At 43.5% G+C, this 22786-nt stretch overlaps 1 protein-coding gene across 3 annotated transcripts in view; it reads left to right on the forward strand.

Moving 5' to 3' along the window:
• The window catches only part of NOTCH2 (notch receptor 2), a 197953-nt gene extending 183999 nt beyond the window's left edge, over window positions 1-13954 (forward strand). For all 3 annotated transcript variants that reach the window (XM_033198181.1, XM_033198182.1, XM_033198180.1), the window contains exons 25-34: window positions 16-521; window positions 1869-2216; window positions 3077-3219; window positions 3409-3619; window positions 4050-4146; window positions 5720-5888; window positions 6516-6817; window positions 7563-7710; window positions 8364-8461; window positions 9331-13954. In XM_033198181.1, the coding sequence (XP_033054072.1) occupies window positions 16-521; window positions 1869-2216; window positions 3077-3219; window positions 3409-3619; window positions 4050-4146; window positions 5720-5888; window positions 6516-6817; window positions 7563-7710; window positions 8364-8461; window positions 9331-10719 (3411 nt within the window). In that variant the 3' untranslated portion in view covers window positions 10720-13954. The remainder of the gene's footprint in view (window positions 1-15; window positions 522-1868; window positions 2217-3076; window positions 3220-3408; window positions 3620-4049; window positions 4147-5719; window positions 5889-6515; window positions 6818-7562; window positions 7711-8363; window positions 8462-9330) is intronic.
• The last annotated feature ends 8832 nt before the right edge of the window (window positions 13955-22786 follow it).

Genomic DNA, 22786 nt, shown 5'->3' on the forward strand with positions numbered 1-22786 from the left:
CACTGATTTCCACAGGGATTTTCCGGGGCAAGGTGCCAGAGCAGCTGTGGACAAGTGAAATGTAGGAAAGGGGAGCAATGTGTGCACACCGCCTCTGGACCCCGCTGCTTTTGCCCCAACCCCCGGGACTGCGAGTCAGGCTGTGCCAGTAGCCCCTGCCAGCACGGAGGCAGCTGCCACCCTCAGCGCCAGCCTCCTTATTACTCCTGCCAGTGTGCCCCACCATTCTGGGGTAGCCGCTGTGAACTCTACACGGCACCCCCCAGCACCCCTCCTGCCACCTGTTTGAGCCAATACTGTGCCGACAAAGCTCGTGATGGCGTCTGTGATGAGGCCTGCAACAGCCATGCCTGCCAGTGGGATGGGGGTGACTGTTCTCTCACCATGGAGAACCCCTGGGCCAACTGCTCCTCCCCACTTCCCTGCTGGGATTATATCAACAACCAGTGTGATGAGCTGTGCAACACGGCCGAGTGCCTGTTTGACAACTTTGAATGCCAGGGGAACAGCAAGACATGCAAGTAAGGGCTTCACGTTTTCCAGAAGCTGAAGGGGACTGTCACTAACACACTTCAGTTTCTCGTTCTTGCTCCTAACCACTCCAGTGCTTCAGCCTAAGCTGCTTCTGCTTTTCAGATGGTGCCAGCCTTGTCCCATCGCACACTACCCTGTGCTCTCCCTTGCTGACAAAGGGCCAGGAATGCTCATTGCATAATGACCCTCTCTCTCTGCCTATCTCTGCCTTCTCACCTGCTGCCTTCGTGACCTCCTGGGGGATATAACTTTTGGAAGTGGTGTTTCCCACTTCAAGCAGCTTCTCACATAACCTGCCTGCAGGATGGATGGAAAGGTCTGTATCTCTCTCTTCACCCCATTCCTTTCCCTAAGACTGTTTTTCCCCACCCAGGTTTATCAGGAAGCATGAATTAGATTAGGTCTGTGAACCCTCCTGGTCTTAATTGTTACAGTTGTAGGATACTGTATGGTTGACTTAGGAACTTTCCTATTAATTAGCCATTCCATCTAATTTATTCCCCAATTAATTATCAACAACCCATGAGGCATAGGTATTATTAACATTCTTTCATAGGTGAGAGAACTTAGGCCCAAGGGTTAAAGAACTTGCCAGAGCAGGTTGTTTCATTGACTCCTAATCTTTTGATTGAGATAGCATGAAAAGTTGTACCAAATAGTATAAATATCAAGGGGTAGGGGATAAGGAGAGGAGAGTGTGGATGAAATAGTTTGTACATCATTTAGGTTTGAGGGTTCTAATTCCTTTTGCGAATATTGAAAAAGCCTGTACAAGTAAGGTCTGGTCTGGTGTGCTACAAGGACATACCCATCTCCCTTTACCTTCTGTAGTTGGGATTCACTCTTGAAAGGGAAAGAAATGGGTCATGTTAATATGGTTCTCTGTGGCAACTCTCAATGGTTCGGGGCCAGTTTATCAAGTTTCTAGAGGCATCTTTCACTTTCTAAAGCCCATTGTTACCCTATTGGGGACAATGGACACAAAGTAGAGGAAGCATGAACCAGGCTGACTTTTGTTTCAGATATGCAGCTTTGTTTGAAAACCTGACTTAACAGGATTGTAAACTGCCTGGGAGTCCCTAAGCTCCTGCAGCATAGTGAGTACAATGTTCTTCATTTAGGAAGTACACAACAAGGATGAGTGGCGTAGACTATACGTACTCTATGACATCAGGGATAGGAGATGCAAAGAAGGTTTTGTGGGGCATTTGGGTCCTGGGTGTGGGCCACAGAAAATGGGTAGGAAAATCCACAATAGTTCCAAATGAAAAAGCAAATAGAGCTCCAGTCTAATCTGAGCCCCTTTCTCCTGTTCTCTGCTTCCCCTTACCTAGGTATGACAAATACTGTGCAGACCACTTCAAAGACAACCACTGTGACCAGGGGTGCAACAGTGAGGAGTGTGGTTGGGATGGGCTGGACTGTGCTGCTGACCAGCCTGAGAACCTGGCAGAGGGTACCCTGGTTATTGTGGTATTGATGCCACCTGAACAGCTGCTCCAGGATGCTCGCAGCTTCTTGCGGGCACTGGGGACCCTGCTCCACACCAACCTGCGCATTAAGCGGGACTCCCAGGGGGAGCTCATGGTGTACCCCTATTATGGTGAGAAGTCAGCTGCCATGAAGAAACAGAGGATGACACGCAGGTCCATTCCTGGTGAACAAGAGCAGGAGGTGGCTGGGTAAGTGTTTGGTTTCTGAACTTCAAGGCTAATTTTATGAAGCCTAGCACTTTGATGTGTAGCACAAGTCATAACTCAACCTATAGAAATGCAAGAATCAGACAAATAGAATGGCCCACCACTTAAGATAAACCCGTTACCTCAGTACTTATGTTTAAATGTAAAGATGTGCCTTGATCTTGGGCTCCTGAAAAGTGGACTGGAGTACCAGGAGGCAGGATGTCTGGGAGGCCTTCTCGGATGCCAGAATCCATAACCTTTTACCAGAGTTGCCTCAAATCCCTTTATTAGTGACATTCCTTTTTACATTAATCATTGCCTTATTGTCAAGGCCCTTCTTTAGAATATACGTCTCTTTGACACAGGTAATGATCTTCAGTTGCTCTGTCATTCACACCTCACTCTTTGTTGCTATATTCCCAAACTTTCAACCCTCCAACTAGCTGAGATACCAATGCAGAGACAAAGGAAAATAAGGACTAAAAATGCACAGGGATGTATTTTTAGAGTAGCACTAAGTTACCACTGAGTAGGTAGGAAAGAATGGAAGAAGACCACTGAAACCTTCAGGAGGAAAACAGCTTCTCACTTTGTCATGCATTGCCTCAGCCAGAAGGCTTTGGTCAGCTAGACTAAGGAAGGTGGGACATCCTCTATGTGGGAATTAGTGTTTAAGATCTCAAGGGACAGTATCCTAATTTCTGAGAGATGTCTTAAAGCAGCATGCCAGAGGTGGGGACCTGATGCTGAAGGGGAGGAAGGGAGGCTCCCATCACCCTTTATGACACATTCTGCCTGACCTGCACTCTTCTGTTTTACCCCCATCTCTCCTCCTCCGCTTCTCCCTTGGCATCCCACAGCTCTAAAGTCTTTCTGGAAATTGACAACCGCCAGTGTGTTCAAGACTCAGATCACTGTTTCAAGAACACAGATGCAGCAGCAGCTCTCCTGGCCTCTCACGCCATACAGGGGACCCTGTCATACCCTCTCGTGTCTGTCGTCAGTGAGTGGCAGTGGTGTAAAGGGGAAAGGTGGCGGGGGGAGAGTGTCAGTTGGGGAAATAATTTTCATTATGTAGCCCTGTATTTTTTCAGAATTGTTGAGGTCAAAGTTGCCCTCTAAATGAATCTAATGCTGACTTTGAGAGGTTGATGTTTTATTCAGCACTTTCCCTGTCTCTGTGGACTTTCAGGTGAATCCCTGACTCCAGAACGCACTCAGCTCCTCTATCTCCTTGCTGTTGCTGTTGTCATCATTCTGTTTATTATTCTGCTGGGGGTAATCATGGCAAAACGAAAGCGTAAGCATGGCTCTCTCTGGCTGCCTGAAGGTTTCACTCTTCGCCGAGATGCAAGTAATCGCAAGCGTCGTGAGCCAGTGGGACAGGATGCTGTGGGGCTGAAGTAAGAGGCGTTGCCAACAAGCCACTATTCACAGTATAAGTAGGGATGACTAGAAAAGCGTATCTTGTTGAATCATGATTTTAAATTCTAAGCTCTGGACATTTACTCACACTGCCCATGATTCTAAATGCCTTGTGAGTGACTGAAACCACAGTCAGAGCCTGGGTGCATCTATTCTGTGCATATTATCACAGTGCCACCCAGCTTCTGTGTTGAGGTGCACTTTTGTTGTAAGCTCACGCTCAGTGGGAAGGGAAAGGATGAATGCCAAGGGAATGTCACAAAAATACTGCCCATCTTCTCTGGGCCAAGACCCTGCAAAATTGTAATAGAGCCATGGGAATGTGTCACGGTGGAAAGTGTTGAAAACCACTGTATTAGTTTTTGACATAACCGCCATTCTTATTTTTTATTTTTATAATCATATTAGAAATCTCTCAGTGCAAGTCTCAGAAGCTAACCTAATTGGTTCTGGAACAAGTGAACACTGGGTCGATGATGAAGGGCCCCAACCAAAGAAAGTGAAGGTGAGGTGGCCTTGGTAGAACCACCATTGTCAGACATTATCTGGTTACATTTCAAATTTCTGTCCTTTAGCTCCAGAGTGTCCTGAATGGAAGTAAAGAGTGATAGTCTTTATATGTTACACAGACAGTAACTATCCTAGGTTCTTTTAAACAGCAGGAATCCTTAGGACATTGATGACCTTGGGTTACCTATGTATACTCTTCGAGAATAACTCTTTAAAAATATTAAAACAAACACGTCTCTTTCCTTTAGTGTCGTGCTGGCAGTAGTCAAGTCAGGAATGGTGTGTGTAGATGGCAGTTCCTTCATGGCCACGTCTCTTCCTTATCCTTTGTGGGTACTTCTCCTTCTATAAGAAAAGATGAAATTAAGCAGTGGAAGAAAGCCAGTGATCATTGACATTGGCAAAACGAAAGCCAGTGATCATGGCAAAACGTTGACATTGGAGGCTCCATACTTTGAGCCCAGGAAACTAAAACCATATAAAAGCAAGTGGTAGATTGGGCTGAGACTGACATGAAAAAGGAGACCATCCATCCACAGCTGTGCATTGCTGGGAGCTGGTAGAGCACGATGGTTAAGAAGACCATCGCTGGCCCTCACCCCTCCTCAGGCAGAGCAGGAGGTGGATGTGTGATGGATGTGAATGTCCAGGGCCCAGGTCAGCACCCGGCCTCTTCCTCTCTTCACTGGGCTGTGTCTGTCCGTGGTTCCACATTGTTGTCCCTGTGTTTGCCCCATCCAGCCATACACCCCTTCCCAATTTCACAGACTCTAAATCAGCTTGAGGAAATGAATGCTTAAGGAATGTAGCCATGAAGAAATTATGATAGTAACTAATCTTTAGTTAATATCAGAACTGGATTCAAATCCAAAACTCTGCCACTTAGTAGCTGGCAAGTTACTTAACCTCTTTGTAATTATCATTCCTTGTAAAATGCAGATGATAATAACCCTTTCCTCTGTGGGTTGTTGTGTTGGCATATGTGCCTTATCTACTTTCGTGTCATATACTAAGTGTTCAGTAAAGGGTAGCTGCTTTTAAATTATCATAATTATTATTGAATAGTCTTTCCTGAGTGCTTACTTACATGTTGGGTGCTATGTTGAGTACAAGGAAGCAATGTTGAACAAGGCTTATTTTGCCTTCTCGAGAAGCTTACAGCCTTGTGGTGGAGATGGCCATGTAATACTATGTAAGCACTTAAAACAAGATCAGTTAAGCAGAGGTAAGCAGAGTATGCTTTTTAGGGCCAGCAAGAAGAATTAAAGTTTACTTTCTAGTGGAGGGTAGGAAAAGTGAGAGTTGGGTGCTCTGGAGATCTAAAGGCTAAAGCCTAGAGTTTGGGATGGGGGAAGGGAATTGTCTAGATGATGCAGGAAAAGTAAGCAGGAGCCACATCACGAGAGCAGTGGGAAGCCAAGGCTGAGGTAATCCTCTGGAGGGGTGGAGGAGTAGGAAGAGACAAAACAATGGGAGATAAGCAGGGGTGGTGGAGGCTCTGGACAGCTTCTCATTAGCTGTTTCTGGTGGTGGCCAGATTGATAGGGGGCATTGTTTTCATCTTTCAGGCTGAAGATGAAGCCTTACTCTCAGAAGAAGACGACCCCATTGATCGACGGCCATGGACACAGCAGCACCTTGAAGCCGCAGACATCCGTAGGACACCATCGCTGGCCCTCACCCCTCCTCAGGCAGAGCAGGAGGTGGATGTGTTGGATGTGAATGTCCGGGGCCCAGGTCAGCACCCGGCCTCTTCCCCTCTTCACTGGGCTGTGTCTGCCCATGGTTCCACATTGCTGTCCCTGTGTTTGCCCCATCCAGCCATACACCCCTTCCCAATTTCACAGACTCTAAATCAGCTTGAGGAAATGAATGCTTAAGGAATGTAGCCGTGAAGAAATTATCAACTCAGAAAGGGAAGGATTTTACATTGCTTCACGTACAGTGTGTTGAGACTAAACAGGCTGATAAAATGGGTTAGATTGTAGTAGGATAGAAAAATAATATCCCAAAGCAGAGGATAGTTAGTTAATATCTTATGCATATATCAGTTGCTCTATTAACATTACATATTTTTAAATGTCCAATTAAAATAACATATCACTTAAACCTGAACAGAAAAACTTGTTTTACTTAGAGAAGGGCCCGCAGCTTAAAAAGACTTGTACTTTCCCATTATTCTTTACAGAAACGATGTTATCAGAGTGAAAAGGTAGCAAATATGAAACTAATAACCAGTTACTACAAGAAGTACAGGGAATTCTTTGCCCCTAAGAGTAGCTTAAATAGAGCTGTTTCAAGCTGAAGATAGGGTTAACTGCCTTCTCCTTCTTGAGTACTTTATGGAATTTTCCATTCCTACAGATGGCTGCACCCCATTAATGTTGGCTTCTCTCCGAGGAGGCAGCTCAGATTTGAGTGATGAAGATGAAGATGCAGAGGACTCTTCTGCTAACATCATCACAGACTTGGTCTACCAAGGTGCCAGCCTCCAGGCCCAGACGGACCGGACTGGTGAGATGGCCCTGCACCTTGCAGCCCGCTACTCGCGGGCTGATGCTGCCAAGCGTCTCCTGGATGCAGGTGCAGATGCCAATGCCCAGGACAACATGGGCCGCTGCCCCCTCCATGCTGCAGTGGCAGCTGATGCCCAAGGTGTCTTCCAGGTAAAGAACATGAGAAGAGTCACTTGATTAATAATTCCTATGGCTCTGTACAGTTTTATCTTTTTTAAGGAACTAATATCTCATTGAATTTATTCAATCATTTGAGAGATTAGGGCAGGTATTAGAGTCATGCCTGCTAGATGGGAAAGTGGGAAGGGAGACAGGCAAACTGACCTAGCCATATATAGGAAGATCGTGATAGAGCCAACTGCAGATAACACCAGTCTTTCTGATTATTAGTGATAATTTGTTGTGCCAAGATGCTTCCCAAAAGAGTGATACCTGGTCTGGAGCCTTTGACTAGTATCTTTTACTGCTTATGGATTGGCCTGACTGTATGGGCTTCCAGCTGCTCATTGGCAGTTTTCTTGACCTGAGTTCATATTATATTCCCTGATGCCTGTTTATCCTTATGAGGAAATCGGAAGCATTCTGAATCACCTTAGACTGTATACTGACTGAATTTGTGATATTTCCCCACATCCCTCTTCTTTCCTGAGGAAGTAGAAGGCTCTTCACTTTACATCGGCCATTATTTATTGAGCACGTATTTTTTAATTTATTCAATCAACAACTATTTATTGATTGATGACGATAGAATCTTGGGCACAAAGATAACAAGACTTTCCCTCCCCTCCGGGAACCTACAGTGTAGCCTCAGCTCTGATGCCCTTGTTTCTTCACTGAGTTTCATTATTTTCCTTCATCCAGGTGACTCTCTTTTCTGTATTTTCTCCTCTTCTAGATTCTGATTCGCAACCGAGTAACTGATCTAGATGCCAGGATGAATGATGGTACTACACCCCTGATCCTGGCTGCCCGCCTGGCTGTGGAGGGAATGGTGGCAGAACTGATCAACTGCCAAGCAGATGTGAATGCAGTGGATGACCATGGTAGGGATGAAAGGCAGGGATTTGGATTCGTACCTGCAAAGCATGCCTCTGAGGAGGGGGAATGGTTACATGACCCTTAAAGAACTGTCTGAGATTCAGATACATGGGAAATTCACTCATTCTTTCATTCATGCATTTATTCATTCTTCCTTTAACATGCAACTCAGAGATCCAAGCCAGTAGGAGATCCCTAGTTAAAATGAGGGATTTTTAGTGAGGGTTCTTGGACCTCAGAGCAGATACATGAAAGGTGTTCCCATATAGTTTCCTAGGCATAACACTCTTGATTTGAGGATTTATGAGAGCTGACTTCTGTAGGAGAGTTGTGGAATATTCTCAATATAAATTCTGACATGTAATATATAGGTTTTTGTCTTCAGTATGTAACAGGGTAGATTCTGCCATGTAGGGGACATGAATACCTCATACAAGTGGTCCTTTCACCTAGAGGTCTTCTGCAGGCTAGGCAGCCTGTACTGAAGTATTTCTAGAACAGAGGAAAAGGAAGAGATTACTTTGGTTTTTCCTATAGACTCCTACAGAGAACTGCTTCCTGCTGATCTCTGGGGAATTTAAAGTTTCATTGTACAAGTCATGGTGTTTTTTACTAAGAGTATGATATGTCTGTTTATAAAAATGTTTCTCCCCTTCAGGAAAATCTGCTCTTCACTGGGCAGCTGCTGTCAATAATGTGGAGGCGACTCTTTTGCTGTTGAAAAATGGGGCTAACCGAGACATGCAGGACAACAAGGTACAATTTGTGTGTGCTGAGCTTGAGGAGGCTCATAGCACTGCCTCAGTTATAAGCCCCTTCCCATTTCTCCTTGCATATCCTTGTGATATGTATAGACAAAGATGGAAGCAGTTTGGGCAGACACTGGGTTTGGAGAGCTTGATGAGGATATAGGGCTTGTCCAGGCATGTGTCCGGATGGAGTTCTTTGCCCTCTCAGTATTCAGCTTGCAGTAGGCTGGCTATAGATAGCTTGGTGTAACCTTTTCTCTTCCCTGACATTTCCTTTTCTCCAGCTGTCTCTTCTGTTCATAGTCACTTCTTTTTCTCTTGTTTTCTTTCTTTTTTCCCTCCTGCTGCTTTTTTTTCTGTCCTTGGACACCCTGATGTTTTCCTGTTTGATTTTTCTCCGTCTGAGTTTTTTGTCCTGCTTCCTTCTGTCATTCATCTTCTCTCAGTTTTCTTCATTTTCCTCATCTTAGTCCTTTCTTGTACATGTTTTGTCTCTTCTTTGTTTCACTGTTTCCCTTATTTTTCCCAGTTCTGTGCATGCCTTAGTTTTTTCTCTTCCTACCTTTCTTATTTCTAACTCCTTTTCCTATTAGAACCTTATTTTGATAAGCTCAGTACTCTTTTAAGTGAGTCTCTGGCTCAGGGCATGCTTTATTTTATGAATTCCCAACTGAAGAGATGTTCCCCCTAAGGTGCAAAATTGTTTTTTGAGGAGAGGTGAAATAATCTTACTCTTTTTATGTATAAATCACAGATATACATTCAGTACACTGGTAGAGGCACTTGTCTAAGGGGGTGATAATAAGAAAGATTGAGAAAAACTGCTATATTCTCAAGAGTGTTATTAACGTGTTCTGTGATGGGCCTTTTCTGTAGGAAGAGACACCTCTGTTTCTTGCTGCCCGGGAGGGGAGCTATGAAGCAGCCAAGATCCTGTTAGACCATTTTGCCAATCGAGACATCACAGACCATATGGATCGTCTTCCCCGGGATGTGGCTCGAGATCGCATGCACCATGACATTGTGCGCCTCCTGGATGAATACAATGTGACCCCAAGCCCTCCAGGCACCGTGTTGACTTCTGCTCTCTCACCTGTCATCTGTGGGCCCAACAGATCTTTCCTCAGCCTGAAGCACACCCCAATGGGCAAGAAGTCTAGACGGCCCAGTGCCAAGAGTACCATGCCCACTAGCCTCCCTAACCTTGCCAAGGAGGCGAAGGATGCCAAGGGTAGTAGGAGGAAGAAGTCTCTGAGTGAGAAGGTCCAACTGTCTGAGAGTTCAGTAACTTTATCTCCTGTTGATTCCCTAGAATCTCCTCACACATACGTTTCCGATACCACATCCTCTCCAATGATTACATCCCCTGGGATGTTACAGGCCTCACCCAACCCTATGTTGGCCACTGCCGCCCCTCCTGCCTCAGTCCATGCCCAGCATGCACTGTCTTTTTCTAACCTTCATGAAATGCAGCCTTTGGCTCATGGGGCCAGCACTGTGCTTCCCTCAGTGAGCCAGTTGCTATCCCACCACCACATTGTGCCCCCAGGCAGTGGCAGTGCTGGAAGCTTGAGTAGGCTCCATCCAGTCCCAGTCCCAGCAGATTGGATGAACCGCATGGAGGTGAATGAAACCCAGTACAATGAGATGTTTGGCATGGTCCTGGCTCCAGCTGAGGGCACCCACCCTAGCATAGCTCCCCAGAGCAGGCCACCTGAAGGGAAGCACATAACCACCCCTCGGGAGCCCTTGCCCCCCATTGTGACTTTCCAGCTCATCCCTAAAGGCAGTATTGCCCAACCAGCAGGGGCTCCCCAGCCTCAGTCCACCTGCCCTCCAGCTGTTACAGGCCCCCTGCCCACCATGTACCAGCTTCCAGAAATGGCCCGTTTGCCCAGTGTGGCCTTCCCCACTGCCATGATGCCCCAACAGGACGGGCAGGTAGCTCAGACCATTCTCCCAGCCTATCATCCTTTCCCAGCCTCTGTGGGAAAGTACCCCACACCCCCTTCACAGCACAGTTATGCTTCCTCAAATGCTGCTGAGCGAACACCCAGTCACAGTGGTCACCTCCAGGGTGAGCATCCCTACCTGACACCATCCCCAGAGTCTCCTGACCAGTGGTCAAGTTCATCACCCCACTCTGCTTCTGACTGGTCAGATGTGACCACCAGCCCTACCCCTGGGGGTGCTGGAGGAGGTCAGCGGGGACCTGGGACACACATGTCTGAGCCACCACACAACAACATGCAGGTTTATGCGTGAAAGAGTCTGCCTCCAGTGTAGAGACATAACTGCCTTTTGTAAATGCTGCTGAGGAACAAATGAAGGTCATCCGGGACAGAAATGAAGAAATCTCTGGAGCCAGCTTCTAGAGGTAGGAAAGAGAAGATGCTTTTATTCAGATAATGCAAGAGAAGCAATTTGTCAGTTTCACTGGGTATCTGCAAGGCTTATTGATTATTCTAATCTAATAATCAAGACAAGTTTATGGAAATGCAAGATGAATACAAGCCTTGGGTCCATGTTTACTCTCTTCTATTTGGAGCATAAGATGGATGCTTACTGAAGCCCAGACATTCTTGCAGCCTTGAGTGTGTTTTAAGCCCTGCGGGCTTCTGCCATGTCCATGAGAAGATTCTACACTAGAGTCCTGTTGGGAATTGTGCCCTGGGATTCTGCCTGAATTGACCTATGCATCTTCTCCTCCTTGGACATTCTTTTGTCTTCATTTGGTGCTTTCGATTTTGCACCTCTCCATGATTGTAGCCCTACCAGCATGTTATAGGGCAAGACCTTTGTGTTTTTAATCATTCTGGCCCATGAAAGCAACTTTGGTCTCCTTTCCCCTCCTGTCTTCCCAGTATCCCTTGGAGTCTCACAAGGTTTACTTTGGTATGGTTCTCAGCATAAACCTTTCAAGTACGTTTCTTTAGAAAATGGACATACTGTATTATGTTCTCCTGTATATATCATTCCTGGAGAGAGAAGGGGAGCAGAATATTTTTCTTCCACAAATTTTGGGGGCAGAAGATCCCTTCAAGAGGCTACACCTTAATTTTTCTTGGCTGTGTGCAGGTCTTCATATAAACTTTACCAGGAAGAAGGGTATGAGTCTGTTGTTTTTCTGTGTATGGGCCTGGTCAGTGTGAGGTTTTATCCTTGATAGTCTAGTTACTATGACCCTCCCTACTTTTTTAAAACCAGAAAAAGGTTTGGAATGTTGGAATGACCAAGCGACAAGCTAACTTGTGCAAGAGCCGGCTACCCACCCACAGGTCCCCCTACTTCCTACCAAGCATTCCACTGACTGCCTGTATGGAACATATTTGTCCCAGATCTGAGCACTCTAGGCCTGTTTCACTCACTCACCCAGCATATGAAACTAGTCGTCACTGTCGAACCTTTCCTTTCATCTCCACAGAAGACACTGTCTCAAATGTTGTACCCTTGCTCTTTAGGACTGAACTTTCCTTAGCCCAAGGGACCCATTGACAGTTGTCTTCCTTTTGTTGGATGATCAGTCTCTACTTTCTGATTATCTTGCTGCTTAAAGACCTGCTCACCAATCTTTCTTTCACACTTGTGGTCTGAGTTACTGGTATACCCAGTATGTTCTCACTGAAGACATGGACTTTCTGTGTTCAAATGCAGGAAATGGAAAGTTGGACTTGTTTTCTATGGTCCAAGACAGCCCTATAAGAAGATTGGAAAAGGAGGAACTATATAGCTGTTCTCTGCTACCATTTCTTTTCCTCTGAAGTGGCCATGGCATTCCCTTTGGCAACTAACATAGAAACTCAACAGAACGTTTTCCTTTCCTAGAGTCACCTTCTAGATGATAATGGACAACTACAGACTTGCTCATTGTTCAGACCGTGACTGCCCCTCACCTGAACCCACTATCTGTATTCATGCTCTTGGCAGTTTCCTTGACTCTCTTTTAAGGGCAGAAGCATTTTAGTTAATGGTAGAAAAATAATAGTTTTCTTCCTCTTCTCCTTAGGCCAGTTAATAATTGGTCCATGGCTACACTGCCACTTTTGTCAGGTACTGTGATGCCCATGACACCTGCAAAATAAGTTCTACCTGGACATTTTGTAGATATTCACAGGTGAATTCCTGACTCTTTTGGTTTGAATGACAGTTCTCATTCCTTCTGTGGCTGCAAGTATACATCAGTGCTTCCCACTTACCTGATATGTCTGTTGGTAGCCCCATATGGAAACCCTGTGTGTCTGTTGGCGTGATAGTTTACAAATGGTTTTTTCAGTCCTGTCCAAATTTATTGAATCAACAAAAATAATTAGTTCTGCCCTGAGATAAGCAGATTAAGTTTGTTCATTCTCTCTTTATTCTCTCCATGTGGTAACATTCTGTCAGCCTCTTTCATAGTGTGCAAACATTTTACCATTCTAAATGGTGACTCTCTGTCCTTGGACCCATTTATTATTCATAGATGAGGAAAACCTATCTGCATGGACCTCTGTGGACCACAGCATTCCTGCCCTTTCCTGCCCTCCTGCCCCAGCCCCACTTCTGAAAATATCAGTTGCTGATCCAGCCACTGGATATTTTATATCCTCCCTTTTCCCTAAGCACGATGTCAGACCAAATTGCTTGTTTCTTTTTCTTAGAATACTTTAATTTGGATCCTTTGGGTTTAGAGAAAGGGAATGTGAAAGCTGTCGTTACAGACAATAGGTTTCAGTGATGAGGAGGACAACACTGCCTTTCAAACATTTTACTGATCTCTTAGATTTTAAGAACTCTTGAATTGTGTGGTATCTAATAAAAGGGAAGGTAAGATGGATAATCACTTTCTTATTTGGGTTCTGAATTGGAGACTCGGTTTTTGTGAGATACATCTTTTATGCCATGTATAGATCCTCCCCTGTTATTTTTGGTTTATTTTTATTTTTATACATTCTTTCTTTCTTTGACTCCTCTTCTGCCTGCTTTTGGGGATAGATTTTTTGTTTGTTTATTTGCTTCCTCTGTTTTAAGCATCATTTTCTTAGGTGGGGGAGGGAGAGGTATGAGGAAAAGAGAGTCTGAGAATTAAAGATTTTAGTATAAGCAATTGGCGGTGATGCTGAAATCCACTGTATCATCTTATTGAATTTGACAATTTGTAATTCTTGCATAATAAAGAACCAAAGGTATAATGTTTTGTTGAGAGGTGGTTTAGGGATTTTGGCCCTAACAAATACAGTGAATGTGTGATGACTATTTGGGAGGATACATTTATGTACCCAGAGGCCCCCACTAATAACTGGTACTATGGTTACTTCCTTGTGTACATTTCTCTTAAAAGTGATATTATATCTGTTTGTATGAGAAACCCAATAACCAATAAAATGACCGCATATTCCTGACTAAACATAGTAAGGAAAATGCACACTTTGTTTTTACTTTTCCGTTTCATTCTAAAGGTAGTTAAGATGAAATTTATATGAAAGCATTTTTATCACAAAATAAAAAAGGTTTGCCAAGCTCAGTGGTGGTGTATTTTTTATTTTCCAGTACTGCATCCCTGGCCTGGCAGTGTTACCTCATGATGTCATAATTTGCTGAGAGAGCAAATTTTCTTTTCTTTCTGAATCCCACAAAGCCTAGCATCAAACTTCTTTTTTTCTTTCTTTAGTTAGATCATAAATAAATGCTCCTGGGGAAAAAGCATCTGTCAAATAGGAAACATCACAAAACTGAGCACTCTTCTGTGCACTAGCTATAGCTGGTGACAGTTGCTCAGGGACCAAGTGCCTTCCAATGGAAATGCGAAGTAGTTGCTATGGCAAGAATTGGGAATTGGGATATAAGTAATAATATTAATTATGCTGTTATGTAAACAATGAGTTTGTAATATTCCTTAAGTGAACTTTGCGTAGAACTTAATATACAGGATTATAAAATAATATTTTGTGTATAAATTTGTTGTAAGTTCACATTCATACATTTATAAAGTCAGATATTTGAACATGAATACTTGATGTTGATAATATGTATGGCATTAGCAGTCTTGTATTGACCCTAGCATCTTATTTCCATTTTCCATTATTTTGCAGAAACTTATCAATCATACATGCATAATTATAAATGGTAACAGTATTTTTTTAAATGACTTGAAATATTAGGATATGCTTCTGCTAAGCAGATAAAGGAGCCTTGTTCAAGATCTGCACACTTAAGGTTTTAATGTAATTTAGCATTAATTGGTTATGTTCAGAATGTTTTAATTTTATATAAAACATATTTAAGTCTTCATACTGGATTTTATAATGGTGGAGGAATAAAATGAATTTGAGAGCTAAGGAATGATCACCTGTGCAGGCCGGCCACTCAGAGCTCAAATTGCCACTTGCAAACTGTTTGGGAACTAAATTGCTCAATGAAAACCTGCTTCAGTGGATCCAGGCTGCAGGCCATTGGGTGGCTGACCACATCCAGCCCCTGCAATTATAAGTCTTGAATGCTAGCCTTTGATTTTGCAGGGAGAACTCGGGACACTCCCAGATGTGAAAGCCAAAAAAGGATAGTAGGGCTGAAGCCAAGTGCCACCCTATCACAAAGCTGGAACACTAGGTTTGGACATGAGACCATGAGCATGCCAGGAGAGGGGCTAGTGCCTCAGTCATGCAACTAAAAAGCTTCACCACCCAAGGAGAGGGGCTGCTTCCTTTATCAGAACAACCTCCTTAATGCCCACATGCTTTTCAGGATGTGGGCAACGGGGGAACTGTGAGCCCGTTACTGCCTCTGCCTCTGCCACTATGCCTTTCAGCCACAGGGTATATGAAGTGTGTGTGTGTGTCGTGTGTGTGAAAGAGAATACAACCTTTCCTTCTTTTGACTTAGCGCTTAGCAAAACACATTTAAAATATTTGTACCAGTCAAGTCCCAACCACAAAGTGTGGGCACACTCAAATTAGGATACGTCAAAGAGGGCTATTTACAAAGGATTAATTACAAAAGTGTATGTGCAATGTCAGGGACCAACACACAGTAATGCAGAAACCCGTGTTAGCATCAGCAGAGCTATTTCTACTTCTGGGCCCAAAAGGCCAGGAGAAGTCACTAGGACCCTGAAGCAGAATCCTGTAGAGCAGGGGTCCCCAACCCCCGGGCCACTGACTGGATACCTTAGCCTCTTAGGAACCGTTAGGAACCGGGCTGCACAGCAGGAGGTGAGCGGCTGGCTTGCTGAGCGGCTGGCAAGCAAGCATTACTGCCTGAGCTCCGCCTCCTGTCAGATCAGCAGTGGTGTTAGAATCTCACAGGAGCACGAACCCTATTGTGAACTGCATATGTGAGGGATCTAGGTTGCGCACTCATGATAATCTAATGTCTGATGATCTGAGATGGAAGAGTTTCATCCCAAAACCATTCCCTGGCCCCAGTCCATAGAAATACTGCCTTCCACAAAACTGGTTCCTGGTGCCGAAAAGGTTGGAGACTGCTGCTGTAGAGCAGGCTACCTCAAGAAGAGCTGTGACTTCCTTCAAAGCACACAGTGGGCCTTAAGCCCTCTCAGAAAGAAGCTGGGGAATGAATGAATACCCTGATCTAATTCGCTTCACTAGGCTTTCTGTTTGCCGACTCCAAGTGGAAACCTGCAAATGTGGGAGCTGTTGATTATAATCTATCAATGTAAGTCAGCTTTCTGTCTGAGAGCTTGGTGGAGAAGGAAAGAGTGAATCTGAAGGGGCAAACATATCACTATCTAAAATAACATTCTCCCTCCAACTATATTTTTGAGAAATTTCCACTGGTACCCTGTTATTGATGTGTCTAGGCAGAAAGCATAAAGTTAAAAAATAGTATGTATTTAGAATCCTGACTTCTTTTTCTGATTTAGTAGTGTGTTTCTTCACTACTTTGGCTTTGAGTACTCAAGCTGAAGACGGTCATTGGCAGTGGGATGGATAAATTCTGGCACATTCATTGAAATGAATGCTATGCATAAATGAAAAAGAGCAACTTGCAACAACACCAAGTATATTCATCAAAATAATGTTGAGCAAAATAAGGCAGACACAAGTAATACATTCTGTATGATTTCATTATATATGTTTAGGAAAAACCAACTAATAGTAAATAGATAATCTGAACAGTGGCTACTTTTTGGGAGAAAGGTCTAGACTGAAGTGAGGGAAATAAGAATCTTTCTGGAGTCTGAAAGTATTTTGACCTGGGTAGTGATTACATGAGTGTATACATACATAAAACTTCACGTAAAATTTAACTTGAGATTTATGCGTTTGACTTATGTAAATTATACTTCAATAAAATGTATCTACAATAACCTACAGAAATGTACAAGTATCTAATATTAGAATTCATAAAATGTTGATATTTTGTACTTATTTCAGATGTTTGAAGACGCATAATGCTTATGGCTTAAAACTCCTATATTTCATCCTCTAATTCCATTTCTCTTCCTGTTTTTTCCTTCCTCTTTCCTTTCCTAGTTAGTTATTTTTATAAATTTGATCTGTGGGGATTATTTTCTTCTTGAAAACGTTGTTTGCAATAGTTGGTCCATGTAAAAAGTCTGTTTTCAAATGCAATTGTATAAAATGTGGGACTCCATAACTGTGAATTTAATTGACTGAGTGAGACAAGCCAGTGGAGTCAGCTTGCAAGGCAGGAGTTCTGGGCTCCAGCTGAATAATTCATACCCATCTGAATCATGGCTGCCATTAGGCACCACTTGGTGGCACTTGTGTGCCTCAGCATAAATATATGTGGGATTGATTCTGGACTTTGTAACCTGGCTGAGAATTTCAAGAGCTTGAAAAGCCTCATTGTAAAACATCACCTGTCTATTTCACATGTCTATTTGAGAAAATTTAGGCTGGGCAAGCACTGAGATGTAGGGACCCAGTCCTGTCCCTCTGTCATGCAATTGTCTCACATTTCTCTGTCTCTCTGCTTTTTCTCTCTTCCATGACCCCTTTTCCTTGCTTCCTAGGAAAGGTTTAAGAACGTGGATTTGAAGAGGATAGGCATCAACCACTAATCATGTTACATCAGAATCTGTGTTACTGTGCTTAGGTTTTACAAATAAAACTAGGGTTTTACATATAATCATTAGAAAGGAGGTTAACATGACTATATACCTGGACAACTGAAGAAAACAGAGAACTACCACAAACTATTAGGGATTCAGTAAATAAAATGATGTAAAACCAATTCACAGAACTATTTGGAGGATGTAATTGAAAAGAAGACCACATTTACAATAGTGCACACGTGCACACGCACACACAGCCACACACCCCAATAACTTTTAAAAAATTCAAACCCAGTGGAGGGGCTTCAAGATAGCTAACTAGAGGCATCTGGTACTTGTGTTTTCTACAAAGAAGAACAAAAATAGCAAGAAGATAATCACACTTCAAATAGATCATCTAAAAGAGAACCCAGGAATTCAACAGAAAAGTGACCGGAAACACCTAAGGCAAAGAAAGAGAGAAATGAGGCAGCCTGCTCAGCCATGACCAGCTGGGGGCCCAGAGAGGCTCCCCAATGTGGGGAAAGGGTAAGTGAGAGACCCCCAGCAGTCCACATTCCCACGGTAGATTCTTGCAATCCTAACCATGAGATATCTCCTCGACCCTTGAGGACCTTAAAACTAACATAGGAAGCTGCCTGAAGACCCTACAACTCTACTGCTCCAGAAGGGGAGCTCACACTGGGTCCCGCACACACCACCCCTGGCAAATCCTAAGCAGCTACTGCAAGGTTTCATTTTAGGAGTCCATCCCTCACCAGACTGAAACCTGTCATTAGGCCCAAAAGCCTCTGCATCTCCACATCCTGGGTCCCCCGTTGACATCCTCCACCCAATTCTACTGCCAGGCCCAAAGTGTAAGCCATTGGCTGAGACACTGCCCACCCCCAGCAGTTGGCCACCACACATTTACAAGCAAACTAAGGACAGGCTACCTCATGCACATCTTCCACTTAGGACCAAAGCATGCACTCCCCAACCACCTGCCCATGGTTGCTGCCACTGAAAATCCTACCCCCTAGCAGCAGGGTCACAGGGCATCTGCTGCCACCCTCACCCAAGCATTCTTCCAGGGACCTGGTGTATTGGTCAGAGTTCTCCAAAGGGACAGAACTAATAGAATATATGTATATATGAAAGGGAGTTTATTAAGGAGAATTGATACACGTGATCAGAAAGTGAAATCCCGCAATAGGCTGCCTTCAAGCTTAGGAGTTAGGAACCCAGTAGTGGCTCACTCGGAGTCCCAAAGCTCAAAAGTAGGGAAGCTGACATTGCAGCCTTCAGCCTGTGGGTCAAAGGCCTGAGAGTCTGCAGCAAACCACTGGTGTAAGTCCAAGAGCCCAAAGGCCAAAGAACCTGGAGCCTGATATTCAAGGGCAGGAAGCATCCAGCACAGGAGAGAGATGAAAGCCAGAAGACTCAGCAAATCAGCTTCTTCCCCTTTCTCCCAGCTGCTTTCTGTAGCTGTGCTAGCAGCTGATGGGATGGTACCCACTCAGATTGAGGGTGGGTCTTCCTCTCCCCATCCACTGACTCGAATGTTAATCTCCTCCGGCAACACTCTTACAGACACACCCAGAAACAATACTCTGCATCCTTCAATCCAATCAAGTTGACAATGTTAACCATCATATCCATGATCGCTGTGCCCCTGTCTACCACAGCTAGCACCTGCACACACTGCCAGTGGGTGTTGAAGACAGGCCTGCCTCGCCCAGCTGTGCCTCTTCCCACAGTGCCCAACCATACTGTCCAGGAGCCTGGGGATCACCCTGCCTCATCCATCACTTTTGGCATGTGAGCACTCCTTCCAGGAGCCTAAGGATGGGCCATCCAACCTGCTGCTACCACCACAGCTGGCACCCACCTGCATGCATGACCTACAGGCTTCAGGATTGGCCCAACTAGCAAATTTCAGCCCCTGCTAACCCCAGTGCAGACTGCTCAGAAACAAGAAGGCTGTCCCACTACTGCTACTGCCATCATCTATGCCATGCTCACTGTGCAGGGGCCCAAAGACCCATCAACCTATCCAGCCCACCACTGCCACTGCCAGCACCAAAGCAAGCCATTTGGAGGCCCAAGAACCAGCCTCTCTAGACCTGCTAACACTGGCGCCAGTGCACATTTCCCTGGGGCTCAACAACAGGCATTCTCAGCCTGCCACTGCCACCACTGGGACACAAGGACTGGCCCATTTTGTGTCCCCATCCCTAGCAGAATGTCACCACAGCCTCCACTAACAACCACACCCTAAGTCGCTGCTATTGATGCTGGCTACAGCCAAAGAAATCATACAGAGACTACACTACTACATGCACCTGGAATCAAAGCCAAAGTGCCCTACAAAACCAATACCATAGATACATCCTCAGAAAAATGTCCTCCCTTGTGAAATCAAATTCACAAAATTGGAAGAAGTGATTGTTACACCAGATGTGCAGATATCAGTGTAAAGACACAAGAAACATGAAAAAACAAGGAAATATAGCATCCTCTAAGGAACACAATAATTCTCCAGCAAAAGATTCCCATAAAAAATAAACTTATAAAATCCCAAAAGGGAATTCAAAATAACGATGTTTTAAAGCTTAGTGAGATACAGCAGAACAAAGTAAACAATACAAAGAAATCAGAAAAACAATTCAGGGTATGAATGAGAAATTTACCAAAGAGATAGAGGTCGTAAATAAAAGAACCAAACAGATTCTGAAACTGGAAAACTCATTGAATGGAATTAAAAAATATATTCAAAAATTTCGATAATAGACTAGATCAAGCAGAAGAATTTCAGAACTTGAAGACAGATCTTTTGAAATAACCCAGCCAGACAAAAATAAAGAAAAAAGAATTTAAAAGAATGAGCGAAGCCCACATGACATATAGCACACTATTAAGCAACCAAATGTTTAAATTTTTGGTGTCTCAGAAGTGAGAGAAAATATAAGAGATCGAAAACCTATTTAACAAAACAATAGCTGGAAATTTTCCAAGTCTAGCAAGAGATTTAAACATCTAGATAACAGGAAACTCATAGATCTCCAAACAGATACAATTTTAAAAGGTCTTCTCCATGGCCCATTATAGTCAAACTGCCAAAAGTCAAAGAGAATTCTAAAAACAGCAAGAGAAATGGTTTAGTCGCTTATAAGAGAACCCCCATCAGACTGACAGCACATTTCTCAGCAGAAACCTTATAGACCAGAAGATAATTAGATTATATACTTAAAGTGTTGAAAGAAAAAAAAAATGCCAACCAAAGATACTATACCCAAAAACTTATTTATAAATGAAAGAGAAATAGTCTTTCCCAAATAAGCAAATGCTGAGGGAATTCATCACCACTCGACAAGTTCTACAAGAAATGATTAAGGAAGTTCTATACCTGGAAACAAATGGATGATATCTACCATCATGAAAACACGAGTGTATAAAGCCCACTGGTAGAGCAAACACACAAATAAAGAAAAGAAAGGACTCAAATGTTACCACTAAGGAAAATCACCAAACCACAATAATAAATGATAAAAGGAAAAGAAAGGAACAAAGGATATACAAAAAACTCAAAATCAATTGATAAAATAAAAACAGGAATAAGTCCTCACATATCAATAATAATCTTAAATGTAAGCAGATTAAACTTTCCACGTAAAAGATATAGACTGGCTAGACTGGCTAAATGGATTAAAAAACAAAATAAAACATGCTCCAACTATATGTTGCCTTCAAACATAGTGAAAGTATTCTAGCTTGATGTGTAAACTAACCGAGGAGTATACCCTTGTAACACACCAACTGAGTCTCAGCCAGTTATAGTAGCTGAACCCTCAGCAAATCTCAGGCTTTAAATTGCCAGATTATGCCCAAATAAAACAAACCTCAAACAGTACCAATCATTTAACCCCTATATGTCATTTCTTGTTTTCTGATTTTTAAGTATAGCTCACCATGTTGGAGGTGGGGGTATTCTGAACAATTTTTGGTTCAGAATGCTTCCCAGTTCTAAAACCTGTTCCCTGCACAAACTTTGTTAAATTTAACTTGTCTTAGGTTTTTCTTTAATAATTGTAAAATATAGCATATAAAGAAATGAGGATAAAACTTTCAGGAATATTTTAACAAATATGTACAGCAAACGCTAGCGGTCAAGAAATATATTGCCAACACCCCAGCAAAAGCTACACCAAGCATACCCTTCTTCCTCCCTCCTTTCTTTTCCTGAGTATAGCCCCTTCCTTTCACCCTAGAAATAATAACTCCCTGACAGGTTTAGTAATAATTTCCTCAATTTATTTTACCAACTATCTGGGCTGCTATGACAAGATACTTCACACTGGGTAATATATAAATAGAAGACAGATCTTGCTTACAGTTCTGGAGGCTAGGAAATCCAAGATAAAGACAACAGCAAATGTAGTGTCTGGTGAGGATTATTTCTCTCTTTGCTTCAAAGACGGTGCTTTCTTCCGGGGTCCTCACATGATAGCAGGGGCAAAGAAGCCCCCTCAGGCTTCTTTTTAAGGGCACTAATCCCATTAATGACTCATGGAACCCTGCTGATCACCTCCCAAAAGCCCACCTCTTAATACCACCACACTGGGGATTAAGTTTTCACATTTCAACTTAGAGGAGACATAAACATTCAGACTATAGCATTCTGCCTCTGGTGTTCCAAAATTTATTTTGTTCTCACATGCACATTCCATCCCAATAACCTCAAAACTCTTAAATAATTTCAGCATTAATACAGAAATCTAAGGTCCAGAGTCTTGTCTAAACATCATTTAAATCAGATATGAATGAGACTCAAGTTAGAATTCATCCTGAGGCAAATTGCCCTGTGGTTGTGAATCTGTTTAATTAAACTTATGTGCTTCCAAAATACAGTGGAGAAGAAGGCATATGATAAATGTTTCTATTCCAAAAAGGAAAAATAGGAAGGAATAAAGAGTTAACTGGTCTCAAGTAAGTCTAAAACCCCTCAAGGTAAACAACAGTAAATCTTAAGTCTTGACAATCAACTTTGACTTGATGTCCTGCCTTCCGGACATACTGGTGCAGAGGTTGGAACCTCAAGGCTCCAGGTGACCTCACCCCCATGGCTTCATTGATGAGCACAGCCCACACAGCAGCTTTCAGAGGTTGGAATCAGGTGCCTGTGGCTCTCCCAGTCTGTCGTTTCACACTGGAGACTCTACACTTTCGGGGTTTTGGGACAGCCCTGCTCCCATGGCTCCATTAGACATTGCCCTACTGGGGACTCTGTGGTGACCCAACTCCCACAGTTCCAGTGAGCAATGCCCTAGTGGGAGC

The sequence above is a fragment of the Trachypithecus francoisi genome, unplaced genomic scaffold, assembly GCF_009764315.1.
Source record: "Trachypithecus francoisi isolate TF-2019V2 unplaced genomic scaffold, Tfra_2.0 Lachesis_group5, whole genome shotgun sequence".
In the NCBI taxonomy this organism is placed as follows: Eukaryota; Metazoa; Chordata; class Mammalia; order Primates; family Cercopithecidae; genus Trachypithecus; species Trachypithecus francoisi.